The 17,174-nt window shown below is 36.2% G+C and overlaps 1 protein-coding gene across 3 annotated transcripts in view; it reads right to left on the bottom strand.

Moving 5' to 3' along the window:
* Dennd1b (DENN domain containing 1B) overlaps positions 1–17,174 on the bottom strand; it is a 235,996-nt gene that overhangs the window by 128,986 nt on the left and 89,836 nt on the right. For 2 of the 3 annotated variants that reach the window (XM_060364394.1, XM_021649457.2), the window contains exons 6-8: positions 7,567–7,636; positions 6,828–6,908; positions 1,889–1,942 (exon numbers count right to left, since the gene is read on the bottom strand). In XM_060364394.1, coding sequence (XP_060220377.1) covers positions 1,889–1,942; positions 6,828–6,908; positions 7,567–7,636 — 205 coding nt within the window. Of the gene's footprint in view, positions 1–1,888; positions 1,943–3,091; positions 3,152–6,827; positions 6,909–7,566; positions 7,637–17,174 lie in introns of all 3 variants that reach the window. The other variant, XM_021649456.2, reaches the window with a different exon arrangement.

The following is a 17,174-nucleotide window of genomic DNA, read 5'->3' as shown; positions in this document are numbered from 1 at the left end:
CCAGCCATCTCCTGTACACAGGTAAGACTTCCAATGGAGGGATTGGGATACCAACCAGCCACAAAACCTCAGATCCACAATTTGTCCTGTTTGCAAGATGGGACTACAATATGTAAAAGATGGAGAAGAATTTAAGGGACAGGCCAACCAAAGACTGGCCCAACTTGAGACACATGCCAGGAGAGGGAGCCCACCTCTGACACTGTTAATGAAAGTCTGCTATACTTGCAAACAGAAGCGTAGCATAAATGTCATCAGAGAGGCTTCACCTAGCAACTGATGGGAACTAATGCAGATTCCACAGCTAAACGGGAATCCTGTGGAAGGGGCGAAGGAAGGATTGAAGGAGCCAGAGGAGTCAAAGACACCACAAGAGAACTATAGAAATTAACCATTGGGGCTCATACAGTCTGAACTGCCAACCAGAGAGCACAAATAGGACAGACCTAGGCCCTCTGCACAAATGTGACAGTTGTGGAGCTGGATCTTCCCTGAAGTGGGAGCAGGGGCTTTCTCTGACTGTATTCCCTGCCTTTAGATCCCCTAAATGGGGTATCTGTCTAGCCTCACTTAGGAGAAGATGCACCCAATCTCAATGCAACTTATGTGCCAAGGCTGGTTGATACCCATGAGAGCACGCCCCTATTCTGAGGGGAGGGAGGTTGGGAAGGGAAGATGATAAGAGGAGAGGAGGAGAGGAGGCTGTGATCTGGATATAAAGTAATAAGTTAATTTTTTAAAGTTTCAATTTGATTTGATATTAGAAAATTTACAATTGTGGGGCTTGGGAGATGGCTGAGTTGGTAAAATGTACAAAGACCTGAATTCTGATCCTCAGCATCCACATAAAATCTGGACATGGGGGCACACTCCATAATCGTACACTTGGGAGGTATAGGCAATTGGATTTCAAGAAATATTGGTGGGCTCCAGCTGCAGCCTTTCTCACAAAGGAAGGCAGAGAATAATACAGGAAGGCACCCAGTGCTGTCCTCTGACATCCTTAATCACTCACGTGGTACATACACAGGGGTACCCACACACGCACCCATCCACAAATCTACACAAGAATGATTTGCATTTGTATTTTTGACCTTCAAAGATTCACTATTTTTGTTTGAGAAAGCAAATGTTGTAATGGTTTGAAACCAATATGGACAAACAATATGTATCTTAGGTAAATACAAGTATACCTGAAAAATTCCTACTGGTTTCCCTTTGGTTTGATGGTTTATACCTGACTTACTTTAATATTCTAAGAAAAAAATGAAGGGAATATTTCTCTTGTCCCACAGTTATCAAATGGCATGGAAAGATATCCATCAATCCCACGTATCCATAAGCGCTCCTACTTGGGTAACTCTCGTCCCTTCCTTCCTTTCTTCCTTTCTTTCTTTATTTCTTTTGTGGGCTTCTTTGTGTAGCCCCGGCTGTCTTGGACTCACTTTGTAGACCAGGCTAGCATTGAACTCACAGAGATCTGCCTGCCTCTGCCTCTGCCTCCCCTGGCTTAACTCTTGGTAAACAGAGAGCATTTCCAATATAGCTACAATTAACAATATAACAAGCATTAGTTCTATAATCTCTTCAAGTCTAATAACATACATACTGCATTAATTAAAACTAGGAAATCAACAACTGGGACACTAACGATTTAAACAAAGAGACAGAGAGAAAGTCTAAAATTCAATAGTCTGTTTACTAAAAATGACTGTAAAGTGCCAACGTTTCCTCCTAGCATTCTTCCCCACTAGCAGAAGGCACGCCTTGACACTTCCTTACAGTCAGACAGCCACGCTCAGGAACTGAGTGTGTGCTTGGCCCTGACTGACCACTCAGTAATGCACATTTGTAACATAAGCTTTAGAAAGAGAAACCAGACACTTACACTCTCCGGTATGGTTGGGAGTCCTGTTACGTCAGGGGCGATAAAACAGGAGTGCTAGTCACCAAAATGAGCACAGAAAACAATCGTTACTTTTCATATTCCATATAATTTGTAACAAAAATAAGAAAAAAAAAAACGTACTGGTGAAAGCCACAGACTAACAATTTGGACATGGTGACAAGACAAGGCAGATCTAAATAACATTAATAATGACAGTCTCACATAAGAAGTGATGATCAAAAATAAGAGACTTTGAAATTGGACTTAATAGTAAGAATCTGTACAAGTTTTAAGACAATAAAAAGAGTATATTACCAAAAGGTTACACATACTTAAATAAATCTAAGAACATATATTCTCAAAATATATTTAGGAAGACTGAAAAATAAAAGCATGGTAATTGAAGAGTCTGTAAAATCTAGGGACTCCTGGGTTTCTATGATGAGCTCTAGTGAAAACATTTTGCAGCAAGTGTACTTACTATTCAGAAAACAACAAAGAAAGATAGTCTTTCAATGATTAAAAATTAAAAATGGATTTCCTAACCAAAACTATGACCATATGCATTCACCAATAAACAAATTTTTATTTTCAGAGTAAACAAAGCAATATTACATAATATTTCCAGGAAAGGGGTAGTCTCTAACCACCAGTGTCCCGAAAAATGGCCACCCATATTGCCAACCAAATCAAAGTGCAACTGTGAACCGTTCTATTTTCTGTTGATATTATGTTTTCAAATGATTTTAATGCCTTAATTATACACAGATATATTTAAGATTGTCTTACATCTAAAGATTGTAACAGAAACATTCAACAGTATTTGAACAGAGCTGAACTAGTCAGAGGCTGTTTCACTGTCATAACACATAATTTTCCAGGGTGGAAGGACAATATAAGTCACAAGATGATCCTGTGACAAAAAAATAATAATTGTGACAGGAATCTCATACAGTGAATATACTTCAGCCCACTACTAAAAAGAGAAAATAAAAGTTTCTGTCTATCAAAAGCCTTTATTTGGATGAGTTTTTTAATTTTATTATGTCTTAGAAAATTAGGAAAAAGAAGGTATAAACAGAAAACAGATTCTAATTGATCATTGTTGTAGTCCATTTTCCATTTTCCAAAGAACCAGAGTGAATCATAAAGGCGTAATGATTTTGAGGAGTGATTTTAGAAGTCAAGGTCCTGTTCACTCACCGGCATTAGTGAGGGCTCATCTTTCAGAACTTGCTCACTGGCAATAAATAGCTCTTGGTTCTTATGAGAAAAAAATGAGTAATTTACTTCAAAGGGGACGCTTATATGCAAAAACCTTCCTGTACACTGAGAAAAATCCATGTTGCTACATTATCCACTGAGAGTACCTGAGTGACATTCATGATATAGAACATTCTAAATTCTGACCTGCTAATCTATTCTGGAAATATCCTGTGCAAAGTTTTACACTGTGTGTACAAAGACAGTGGTATTTATTTTTTGAAGCACAGTTTTGTTAATCACTTATATTACATATTAACTTTTCATAAAATCTGCAATATTCCAATGATCAATAATCATATCCAAGACTTTTGGTAAAGATTTTGAAAAGCATCAGTTTTAATCTGAGATAAAATTTCTCTCCCCAGCTAGTTAGGACTAGCTAAGACAAAGTTCTGGTTAAGACTAGTTCTAGTCTCCAAACTGCCCATCATTGATAGACAGTCCTGGGTACACACTATTCTGCTACTGAAACAAAATAAGTACTGAACTTCATACAAAACCTCAGGTGGATTTTAGTAGTATATTCAATAACTATAGCTTGAAAACAGGAATGCAAGACTTGAAAGCTATTATAGTCTATTAATTCAAAAGCCCAACTGATAGGTATACAGAAAGGTGTTTAACATCAACCAATTACTAGAGAAATGCAAACAAAAACTGTAATATGCTACTTCACTCTAGTTTGGGAAATATTATAAAGCAGACAAAAAGGAGCAAGTGCTGAGTACTCTTTAAAGAGAACACTAACACATTGCTGGTGAGAATGGAAATATGCAAAGTCACTATGGGAAACAATGTGCAAGCCTCTCCAAAAAGGTAAAAACAAAATGTCCTATTGATCCAGCAATCCCGCTTTTGACTGTGCACTCACAGGGAAGGATATCAGGAGGCCTGCAGCCCACATTTGCTGCAGAGATACTGCACTCCTTTGCTCATGGAATAGCCGAGAAATCGAATCAGCCTTGGTTTTCACCAATAGATACACATTTTGAAGGTAATTTTATTTACACACATGCACAAACATGGAAAACTCCTATTTAGCATTAAAATGAAACTTTGTCATTTATGGTAATATGGACAAACTGGAGAATGTTATGTTAAATGAAACAATACATATAGCCACATGATTTCCCTCATATATACAATCTATAAATACTTGATAGGATCAGAGAGGTATCACAGTATACGTACCCCATCAACTGGTATAATTATTCTATTGAAAAGAAAATAAAGGCTTGGAACACAGTCAGTGGCAGACAGCAAGGCCCTAGGTATCATATAAAAACCAAAAGCCTAAATAAATAACAAATTTGAATAGGGCACATTTTGTAAAGATTTATTTAAATATATAAGGTGTGTGTTTGTGTATATGAACACATGTGTGATGGTGGCTGTGGAGGCCAAGGGCGGGAATCAGATTACCTGGAACCAGTTATATGCAGCTATGAGCCACTGGCTTGGGTGCAAGGAACAAAACTGTTCCTCTACAAGAGTAGCAAGGGCTCTAAACTGCTAAACCATGCAGCTGTCAGAGTGCATTTTCACCACCTAAGAGTCCTCTACAATAGCTGTTTCCATTATTTAATTTAAGAACATCTACGTTCCATAACCAAGTTTTTGGACTGCTTTATAAATACAATAGTTTAAAGAGATGATGTCCATTTTTTGGTGCACTCTGACTAAGCAAGGAATCTGCAGTATTTGCATCTCAATGACTTGTGAGTCTTGAGTTTCTCCCTGACATTTTCTCTAGTTTTCACATGATTTCCTTTCTGTTTCATGATAGTCTGCCTGGGTAAGCAGACTGTAGCTTTTTCTCTATGCTTCCAATAAGCTACTTAGACAGCAACACCTATGCTTGCTGAGAACTTCCAAATTTGAGTTAAAATCCCAAGTTCTGCTGGGCTTTCATTCCATAGTCTCCAGTGGAAATTAATTCTATGCACTGGGGCAGTTTGCAGCAAATGAAAACACACAGAGATAAGACAGCAAAGATTTCAGGAAAGAACAAACATGGTCAACTGTGCAGTCAGGATTTTTTTTCTTTTTTTTTATCTTTTATTAATTACACTTTATTCACTTTGTATCCCCTCATAAGCCCCTCCGTCCTCCCTCCTAATCACACCTTCCCTCCCCCTTCTTCACGCATCCCTCTCCCCAAGTCCACTGATAGGGGAGGTCCTCCTGTCCTTCCTTCTGATCTTAGTCTATCAGATATCATCAAGAGTGGCTGCATTGTCAGCTTCTGTGGCCTGGTAAGGCTGCTCCCCCCTCAGGGGAAGATGATCAAAGAGCAGGCCAATCAGATTATGTCAGAGGCAGTCCCTCTTCCCGTTACTATGTAACCCACTTGGACCCTAAACTGCCATAAGCTACATCTGTGCAGGGGTTCTAGGTTATCTGCATGCATGGTACTTGGTTGGAGTATGAGTCTCTGGAAAGACCCCTGTGTTCAAATTTTCTGGTTCAGTTGCTCTCCTTGTAGAGTTCCTGTCCTCTCCAGATCTTACTATTTCCCACTACTGCCATAGAAACAGAATGGTGGATCAATGGAACCAAACAGAAGACCCAGAAATAAACCCACACACTTATGGACACCTGATCTTTGACAAAGACGCCAAATCCATACAATGGAAAAAAAGATAGCATCTTCAACAAATGGTGCTGGTCTAACTGGATGTCTACATGTAGAAAAATGTAAATAAATGCATATTTATCATCCTGCACAAAACTGAAGTCCAAGTGGATCAAAGACCTCAGCATAAAACCAGACACATTAAATCGGTTAAAAGAAAAAGACCCTAGAAGAAAAAGACCCTAGAACTCATTGGTACAGGAGACAACTTCCTGAACAGAACACCAACAGCACAGGCTCTAAGAGCAACAATCAATAAATGGGACCTCATGAGACTGAAAAGCTTCTGTAAAGCAAAGGATTTTTTTGAATGATGGAAGCAATACAGGCATGACAATAGTTATTTCCAAAGAAAGATCATGAACATAACAATTTCATTATCATGCAAAGCTGCAAAATGCCTTACATGAATAAAGTTTCAAGTTGAATTTCCTCAAAAATTTCCTTGCCCTATTAATTTTTTCTTCCTTTTTCAGAAATAAAAAAACAACATATTCACAAGAAACAATGACAGTATAATACATTTTAACCTATTTTATTTGAAAAATTAACAAAAGATATGAATGAAACCACCATAGTTTGTTTTCAACAATGTTTGATAGCAATAAGCCCCACAATTCCTGGGCATATCAACCTAAGAAGATGTAAGTGTCAAAGTTCACTGAGCATCTCAATGCAGATTGGCACAATAAGCCTATTGTTCACACAAACACTGATCAGTTGCAGAGTCTCCTAACTAACCTGAACCGCGCGTTCACATGTAAGGGAAGACTAGGGCATTCTAGCGGGATCTTCACCCTGTGCCACTATGCGGCTTTCTCTTGTGAAGCACCTCTACTTTTAGGAAAGGTTTGGGGGGGGTGTATATTTTTTTATTATTATTTATAGACTTCACTTCTTGATATTAGCACCAAGCAAGGTTAATACCATCATTTGAGTCTTCCAAGAAATGGGAAATTTGGCAAATGACTCTTGGAACAGACACGTGTCCTTAAATGAGAATGAATTGTATCTAAAAACAAACTATGAAGCGCTTACCACACTCAAGTTGACAGGAGTGTTTGCACTTGGTACAGGGTGATTATAGAGTGATTTAAGAGTTTCATTCAAATCATCTTCCTGAAACAAAGATAAGATTAATTAATAGTTAAAACACATAAGAAGCAACTATAATTAAGAATAACCTTGTATATTCCGAAAGGGAATGTTAAATGGTGCAGCCATTGCAGAACACAGTATACACGGTCCTTCCTCAAACACTGACATACAGAACTATACATATCTATATCTCCAGATATATGAAAAATATAAATGTAACTAGAAGAGTAAGTTGTTTTGTTTAAACTAAGGGATTAATGTATACCTGGAAAGCTCCTACCACTAACTATGAATGGGTCTGCTGGAAAAGACAGCTGAACAATCGTCTATAATAGACAAAAGGTCTATTACAGGTCTACTAATACTTATTTATTCATTCATTTGAATGTTTAGGAAACTCTGAATGTGCTACCTTAAGTGAAGTAAGCAAGAACAAACGTGAGAGCTACCTATGTGGGGACTTGAAGTTAAGAAGATTTACAGATATCATGGCAGCTGACGAGGGAGAAAAGAAAAGGAAACGGCTAATCATTATTTAATGAGTACAGAGTGTGGGTTTGTTTGGATGTGTTGTATTGGTGGTTAGAAAAAAAGTCACTGTGATAAATACCATAAAATTATAATCTTTACTATCTGTATTTTAACACAATAAAATTATACAGAAAAAAAATTAGCTTACCAGTTCCTTGGCCAAGTAATCTGCCAAAGTATTTAGAAGCTTATAATATACTTCAAACCATGGCAAGTAACTGTAAAAAGAATTGAAACATATATATATATATTATATATAACAGCTGGAATTTAGAACCAATAAATAAAGAAATAAATAAGAGAATTGATATTCTTTAAAACAGGTTTATCCTGGATAACAGAAAAGAACTACACCGAGGTTTTCTTTACCAATTCCCAAAATTTTATTACTATACACACTTCCATTTGATGTCAGCAGCCTATGAAAAATGATATAATCCTATCACAAAGTAACCACTGTTGTGAGCATATAGAAAATATTATTTTATTACAGAGATGTGAGACTTTAAGACATGTGTCCTTCATGTGAATATCCCAGAACACATTTACAAATTAAGGTGGTGGCAATGACACAGGACCACCACTGTACAGCAGTCCATCATTGACTTACACATACTTGAATCTCTTTTTAAATATTACCCAGTTGATACATAATGAACAGAACCTCGTATGTAATGAATTCTTCAGAAACTATATATCCATCATTACAGATAAAGCCTACTTTTAAATTATATATATATAATAAATGGATTTTCAATGACAATCCAATCATGATTTAAATTTCATTTTGCTATATCAAAATATACTTTCTTTATATACTTGTTATTCAATTTTATTAGTGTTTATTTGCTTACTTATTTCTTTCCAAGCAGAAGCTTACTAGTTAGTCCAAACGTATTTTCTAATTCGGTTTGTCACCCTCTTCTTTCAACACAAATTACAAGCCTAGAGCCAGTGAGATGGCTGCGTAGGTAAAGTGCTTCCCATAAGCATGATATGAGTTTGATTTCAGAACCCACATCCTAATAAGGAACAGAAGTAACACCCTCTAAAGTTGTTAGCAAAATGTTCAATCACAATAGATGGAGAAAGAAAGGCATTCCAAGACAGAACCAAATTTAAGCAGTATCCATCTATAAATCTAGCCCTAAAGGAGGAGCTAGAAATAAAACTTCAGTCTGAAGAAGGTAACACACACAGAAAACATGGGAATAAATAAGTCCAGAATAGCAAATAAAAAAAGAAGAAGAGGAAGAGGAGGAAGAAGAGCAAGAAGAAGAAGGGGCAGAAACACAGCAAACAAATAATGGAAATCAACAAACATTGCTCCATTGTAACTCTAAACATCAGTGGTTATAAGTTCCCCACCCTGCAAAAAAGACACAGACTAACAGAATGGACATAGAAACAGAATTCATCCTCCTGTTGCATCCAACAAACACACCTTAACCTAAGGACAGACATCACCTCAGGGTAAAGGGACGGGAAAAAATTCCAAGCAAATAGACCTAAGAAGCGAGGTGGTGCAGCCATTTTGATATGTGACAAAAAAGACTTCAAACCAAAACTAATCAGAAAAGATACTACACACTTATCAAAGGAAAATTTCACCAAGATGGCATCTCAATTCCTAACATCCATGCCCCAAACACAGGGCACCCAAGTTGGTAAAAGAAACACCACTAAAGTTTAAATCATATATGGGTCCTCACACTGATAGTGGGAGACTTTACTACCAGCTCTTGCCAATAAACAAGACATCATCCAGACAAAAACAAAACTGAGAAATATGGAACTAATTTATATTATAAACCAAATAAATATTTATGGAATATGTCACTCAAACACACAAAAAAAGAATATACCTTCTCAGTACCTCATGGAACTTTCTCCAAAATACACATGCTCAGACACAAAGCTAGTGCCAACAGATACAAAAAATTAAGATAACACCCTGCATCCTAACTGACCACCTGGGATTAAAGCTCGATAAGAACAACAGAAACTACAGAAATCTTAAATTCATGGAAAATGAGCAACTCACTACTGAATGAAAAATGGTTCAAGACAAAAATTAAGAAAGAAGAACTCAAAAAGACTTCCTAGAATTGAATGAAAATGTAGACACAACATACCCACATTTGGAACACCATGAAAATAGTTCTAAGAGGCAAGCTCATAGCATTATGTGCCTACATTTAAAAAGAGACAGAGAGAAAGAGAGCTATCCTAACAATAATGGCATACCCGAAAGCTCTAGAACAAAAAGAAGAAATCACACCCAGAAGTAGTAGACAGCAAAAAATAAACTGGGGGGCTGAAATTAGTAAAATAGAAACAAACAAAAACAACTCAAATTGCCAATGAAACAACGAGTTGGTTCTTTGAGAAAGTCAGTAAGATTGACAAACTGATCATCAAGAAAGAGAGAGAATATTCAAATCAACAAAATTAGAAATGAAAAGGGAGATAAAACACCAACGAAATCCAGAGAATCATAGAGATATGCTTTAAAAACCTGTACTCTACCAAATAGGAACATCTAAAATAAACAGGTAAGTTTCTTGATATACATAAATGATATATATAAATAAATGCACAAGTTCTTGAGCTATAAATCAAGATCAGACAAGCAATTTAAACAAACCTATAACCCCTAGTAAAATAGAACCAGTATTTAAAAGTCTTTCAACTGAAAATCAGCCCAGGGCTGGACATTTTAGTAGAGAATTCTACCAGACTTTCAAAGAAGGGTTTAATGCTAATATAATTATTCCACAAAAGAGAAACAGAAAGAACATTGCCCAATTCACTTTACAGGGCCACAGTTACCATGATCTCTAAAACAAATGAAAGCACTGCAAAGAATAAGAATTATAAATTTTACTCATGAAAAATAGATGTAAAAACACTCAATTAAAATACTTGCAAACCAAATCCAAGAACACATCAAAATAAAAAATAAAAAATCACCCATGATCATCAAGTAGACTTCATCCCAAAAGTGCAAGAATGGTTCAACATATGTAAATTGATAAGAGTAATCCACTATATAAACACACTGAAAGACAAAAACCATGTGATCATCTTATTAGATGCAGAAAAAGGCCTTTGACAAAATTCCATACCCCTTTAATCCCCATCACAATTACAAAACAATTTGGTCAAATATCTGCAAAGGACAATTTACAGTCTTTTATGGAAACACATAAAGCCAGGATGGCTAAAACAGTCATGAATAATAAAAGAACTTTGAGAGGTATCGCTATCCATGATTTCAAGTTTACAGTGATAAAGTAAAAAAAAAAAAAAAAAAAAAAAAAAAAGTAGCATGATATTGGCACAAAAATAGACCTGTTGGTGAATGGAGTCGAATTGAAGACCAAGGTATTAATAAGTCCACACACCCACGGACACCTCATGTTTTATAAAGAAGCCAGAAACACACACTGGGAAAAAGACAACATCTTCAAAAACTGGTGTTAGTCAAACTAGATTGCTGCAAATAGATCCATTTGTAGCACCCTGCACAAAATTCAACTTCAAATGGATCACAGACCTTGACATAAAAGCAGACACACTAAACAGGATAGAAGAGAAAGTAGGGGATAGCCTTGAACTCATCGGCATAGAAGAAGACTTTGTGAACAGAACACTGTTAGCACCAACACTGAGACTAACAGTTAATAAACAGGACCTCATGAAATTGAAAAGCTTCTGCCCAGCACAGAGCACTGTCATCTGGAAAAAGCAACAGGCTACAGACTGGAAAAAGATTTTTACCAATTATACATCTAACAAAGGGCTAATATCCAAAATATATGAAGAACTCAAAAACGTGGATATCAAGAAAACAAATAATAATTTTAAAAAACTGGTGCGTAGATTTAAACAGAATTCTCAAGTTTGAGAAACACAAAGAAATGTTCACCACCCTTAGCCATCAGGGAAATGCAAATCAAAATGACTTTAAGATTCTATCTTGCACCTGTCAGAATGGCTAAGATCAGTAAGCCAAATGACAGTTCATGCTGGCAACGATATGGAATACAGGGAACACTCATCCATTGCTGTTGGGAGTATAGACTTTACAGCCACTATGGAAACCACTGTGGTGGAGCCTCGGGAAGATGACAATCCACCTGTCTCAAGGTCCAGCTATACTACTCTTGAGCATTGGACAAAAGGACTCTACACTCTACTACAGAGCCACTTTCTGTTCCTTTATTCATAATAGCCCAAAATTGAAAACAGCCCAGATGTCTCCCCGTGGATGAATGGGTAAAGAATATATGGTACATATACACAATGGGGTATTATTACTAAGCTATTTTTAATTACATGAAATTCACAGGCAAATGGCTAGAACTAGGGAAAAAATCATCCTGAGTAACTCTGATCCAGAAACACAAATATGATATCTATTTGCTTATATAGGGATATTAACTGTTCAGTCAATGAAGCAAGAACCACAGAGGTTAGAAATAAAGTAAGAGACTAGAGGGTATGGATAGATCTCCCTAGGATATAGAAACAGAATAGATAATTATGGATGGACAGAGGGTAGGGGAAAAGAATGAATGGGAAATAGGGAATTAATCAGAATGAGGGAAGGAAGAGAGAGATGCACAGAATATGCAGAAAGGCAGCTAAAATTTCTGGCCAGTGTAGGGGTATCATGGAAACATAATATAGGAGAAGTTTCCTAAAACACATGCATATCTGAAGGTGAACTATATGAAGGTGAACTATATGAAACCACCAAATAAAAGGGGAGACAGCCCCAACTGGACATCTCTTGTCACCAAATGAAGCTTCCAGTGCCAGCAATGGGATACATTTAATTGAGCTGTATGCCAAAGGGATCTCATGTGAAACCCCAAACAACCAAGGCTGTTTCCAAGGCTGCTCTCCCCCAAACTGACAGCAAGGCCCTATTGCTGAAGACAATACCTACACAACTCACTGAACATTGAGAAGCCAAGCTGGAGCCTAGCTAGAGTCCTCACTCCTATGGGCATTAGAGTATTTTGGTGCTGAAAAGTACTCTACATGCTACCAAAGGAGAAATGTAAACACCAATGCAACTAGAAACACTTTGATCTACAATGGTTTCTGCCCTACCTACAAAACATGCTAGTGCAAAGGTGGCACAGAGCTTATGAAAGTAACCAACCAATATCTGATATAATTTAAAGCCCACTCAATAAGATGGAAGCCACGCTCAACACTTGACCTAAATAGAACCTGAGACTAAATAGGCCAGAAACCTAAGTTAAGACAAATATTAATGTCCTCCCCCCAAAAAAAAAAGAAAGAAAAGAATGAAGGAAAAGAAAGCAAAAAAAGGAGAAAAAGTAGTGATAAAAAGGATTCTTAATGACCTGCTATATTCACAGATCAAAATCTTGCTCAGCCATCACAGTCTGTCTTTCTCCTTCTCTTTGTTTTCTTCCTTTTTCTCCTCTTCTTTTCTTCTCTTGGTTATTTGTTTGCTTGTTTGTTTAAATTCTTTTTTCTCTTTCCTTTTTTTTTACCCTACAGGTCTTTTGTGTATAATTACGCCTTCTGCCTTTATATTTGGGTATGATTCCTGAGTGGGCAAATGAGTAGGTCTCTGCATCTATACTGTTTCTTGTGTCGGTTGTTGGAGTCTTTTCCTTTTGTTTGTTTCATCCTATTCTAACGTTTGCTTTTGGTTTATGTATTATTATATTATATTATTAGTTTATTATTATCCCTTGGTGCCTGTTTGTTTCCTAATGAGACAAAAAGAAGATGGATCCAGATAGGAGGGAAGATGAAGAACTGGGAGGAGTCTCAGAGAGAGGAGAACCCATAATCATGATATATTAAATGAAAAAATATTTTCATTAAAAGAAAAATAAATAATTTCTTCTTCTATCAAGACACATAGTAGTTTAAGAATAGAATACCTCCATTTGTTTTTAACTTCATACTCACACTTCAACTTTTATCAGTCTAGAGAAAAGTACTATTTCAGGAAATTTCATATGTCACATCCCTCAAATATATGTGTCCAGGTAAGAAAAATTCTTACCTAACTGTTCTCAAGTACTAAAAAGAAAAAAATAAAAGTTTTCATTTCAAGTGGTTACATTTCCTTTTTCCTAGGCTACTGTGAAAATAAAAAATATAATTTCATAAGTATAAGCCCTTATAAAGTTAAGTAATATTCTTTTTCATAGACCAAATACCTGAGTAGTCCATTAAATTGTCTTGCTTTCCTGTTGCACTAGTGTTTTTTTATTGTTTAGCTTCCACTCTCAATTTATTTTCAAATTGTGAAGATAAATCAGAACTCAGTTTTCATTAAGTACCTAATAGGACTATTGACTTATTTTTGTAAATGATAAAAATAATTTAATAATTTATTTAATAAGTAATATTTGTTATCTTCATATTTAGAATACATCTAAATTTTTCAAAGTTCTTACTATAGGTTTTTGGAATATCCATATATGTATATTATATATGTAATACACATATATTTATAAAATGTTTTGTGTGTATCCAAAAATACTACCTTTCACAGTAGTTCATCCTGATACCAGACTGACTTTGTCTACAACAGGCTGACACTTAAAAACAAGGTTTACAAAACAAAACAAAACAAGGTTTACCTTTATAATGTATTCTCAGACCTCTTCCAGGCTTGCTTTGCTTTATGTTTGTTTGGGGAGTGTAACTCAGGGCAATACTAAGTCCACTGAGTGAAAAAGTCAGAATTTAAGAATCACAAAATCTGTGCTGTCACTATAGGAAGTACAACTTGAAAATAAAGCACTAAAGATACATTAAACCAAATGTTACGTATTTTATATGAACTTGCTCATTCAATCATTATAATCATTATAGTCTGAATATACTAAGATACGACAAATTATTCCTGGTGACAAGGCTGCCAAATGGCTAATTTAGGATGACCATTCTACTCATACTGCCTGAGCATATGTGTTCCTGTTCCAATACAGACGGTTGAATAAATTGCAACAAGTCAATCTGTTTTCAGCTTTTAATTCTTTTGGAAATGGCCCTTGCTATGTACCCTAGTCTGGTGTTAAAGTGGTCACCCTCTTGACTCAGCCTCCCAAATGCTGGGATACTGAGCCCCTGCTTAATGTTAAATAATCTACATAGCTCTATCCATTGAAGCAAAAAAGAAAGGTCAAATACATGTTTGATATTCATAGCATTACTTTTTATAAATTTCAAACTACAGCCCACCTGGAAGGTGAAAATTACTCAGATCTATTAAGTGATTTGTCTAACAATTTGGTAATCCCTGCCAATTCTAGGTTTGATAGGTTGTATGTTCTTCACATTGCTAAAATTTTTAGAAAGGACATAGCCTGCAACATAATAAAGGTAGCATAAATCCATATGTGTCAATGCACAAGCCTAAGCACAATATTCATAATGACATTATCAAGGCAACCGTTTTCTCTATACATAATATATGTTCGAAATACTAAGACAAACTCAGATTTCTGCAAGATCATTTCCTGACACATCAGCATGTACATTACCACAAAGAACCAAGTGAGAGCATGCGCTGGTTCTCAGTGACTAACTGCTCGTTGCCATAAATCATTATCACTTTTTAATAAAAAAAAAATAGCACTCATATCTAAGTGAAAATAGTCTGTAAGCACCCAGATATGCTCCTAAGAACATGAGAAAACAAAGGTATTTTCTGTGCCAAAATAGGAAGCATCTAGCGCTGAGGCTGCAGGCTGGCCATCTGCAGCTGCAGCCAGCCAACAGGGCTCTGTTTCTACACCAGCAATTCTGTGGCTGTGCTTAATCTAGTAAACTGGCAGTTTCTAAGTCTCAGATAATGCAACGGAAAAATCTCTGGGTGTTTTGTTCCTCTAGAAGTCATAAGACCTGGGCTCTAGCCACACAATATTGCACTAACAAAAGCCTAGCGCTGAGAGGTGCTCCTCTGTGCCACGCGTTGCTGTGAGCACTGCGCTTTCCTCAACCTCGTATAAGGCACCTAACCTACTTCTCACTTAGGGCTCTTACCCGACTGATCCCTGAAGGAAACTAAATTCACAACTCATAATAGGAAGCAAGTGCTCAACAGAAATTACTACCTCTAACTCCATTTTCTGATAGAGCACAAAGAGTGAAATAATTCCAATGTTTTAAAAATATTTTATTTCACATTTTTGTGGTAAAATAAATAACAGCCCCTTCTTAAGAAAAGCATTTTGCCTAAAATTTTTAATAGAACACGCACATAAAATAAGTATTATAAATCATGTATACCTTCAATGGCAAGAAATATCACAGGTTTGAAGTTTTGGGACTTTTTATTTGGTTGGTTTTTGTAGTTTCTTGTATAATTTCTAAGCAATATATATTCAAAGTAATTTTCACTAACATATAAGCTCTTAAACTGATTAAGTTATCAGTAACTTAAAATTTTCCCCTATTTTTTCATACTTCCAAACATATTTAAAAGTTGATTTTTATATGCCAACCACAAGAATGCAAGGAAGTTAAAACATTCAACAAACATGTAGGGGAAAACATCTGCTTTTTTGTTTGAGTATTTTAAAAGTGAAAATGTAACCTCATCAACAAACTGCATGACTGTTACAGATTGGTAAATATAGAAACAAAACAAATTACTCTTCTAAAACTAAGAGGCTAAAGTGTAACCGTAATATTATGCCCTAAATTTCCAAGGAAGACAACAGGCAAAAGACAGACACATACACAAAATCATGAGTTCCTCTGGTGGAGTCAAAAGACTCCCAACACTTGGACTTCCACCATAGAGTTGTAAAAGTTTTACATTCAAAAGTCAAAGGTTAAATAAAGGAAAGGAAATGCTTTTTATCAAATGGTCCAGCAGCTGCCACCAGTTTGAGTGGCCAGCAGGAGCCTGACGCCCAGCAATCAAGTAAAACCAAGGAGACTGCCTTCCTTTCCCTAGGAAGGCCTCTCATGTCTGGAGGCTGTTTGTCCACTAGAAAATTGACACAAAATGTGTAAAATTGAAACATTCTGCTTCTAGGGGATTTGTCCAAAGGAAGAGGGTGAAGCCTTCAAGTTTGGTATGAGTTACAGGTAGCAAAGGGGGCTACAAAAGCCTTAAACATAAATCTGCCTTCCTCATTAGAGTATTTCATTTTGAACCCTTGGCGACATTTTTATAGTTGTAAAATTTTGTTAATGAAATTAGAGGTGGAAGAGTATTTCTTGAATCTTTGCTAGCATATGAAAGCAATTCTAAACACGAGCAATAAGGTTAGTGATCTCCGAGGAGAGCTTTGAAATCTTGTTAACCCCAGACAGACACTTCACAAAAAAGAACTCAGACAGACACACGGGCTTTAAATTAACTGTCATTTCAATATTAAAAAATAGTACAATATTAATAGAAATTTTAAAAACACATGAAGTGACTACTATTTTGATAACATAATTCTAGAAGAAAAGCAAAAAATGGTTTTAGTAGTGTGCAGTATGTGTGCAGTTCCAACTTATCAAGGAAGCAGGAAATAAAGTGATCAACTGTCAGATTGACCATGCACCGTATCTCTGGCCACTTGCACAGGAGACTATGAAAGTTAAAGGAGCTCTTATGAACTACTTTAAAGATACCTGGGGATTTTTCAAATTATACATACTGGCAGTTAATCCTCTAACTTGATAAACTGCACAAAAACATATAAATACACCTTTGGTAATATGGAAATAAGGCTGAAACTTAAATCA

The sequence above is a fragment of the Meriones unguiculatus genome, chromosome 11, assembly GCF_030254825.1.
Source record: "Meriones unguiculatus strain TT.TT164.6M chromosome 11, Bangor_MerUng_6.1, whole genome shotgun sequence".
NCBI lineage: Eukaryota > Metazoa > Chordata > Mammalia > Rodentia > Muridae > Meriones > Meriones unguiculatus.
This window is presented reverse-complemented; position numbering and strand designations above follow the sequence as displayed.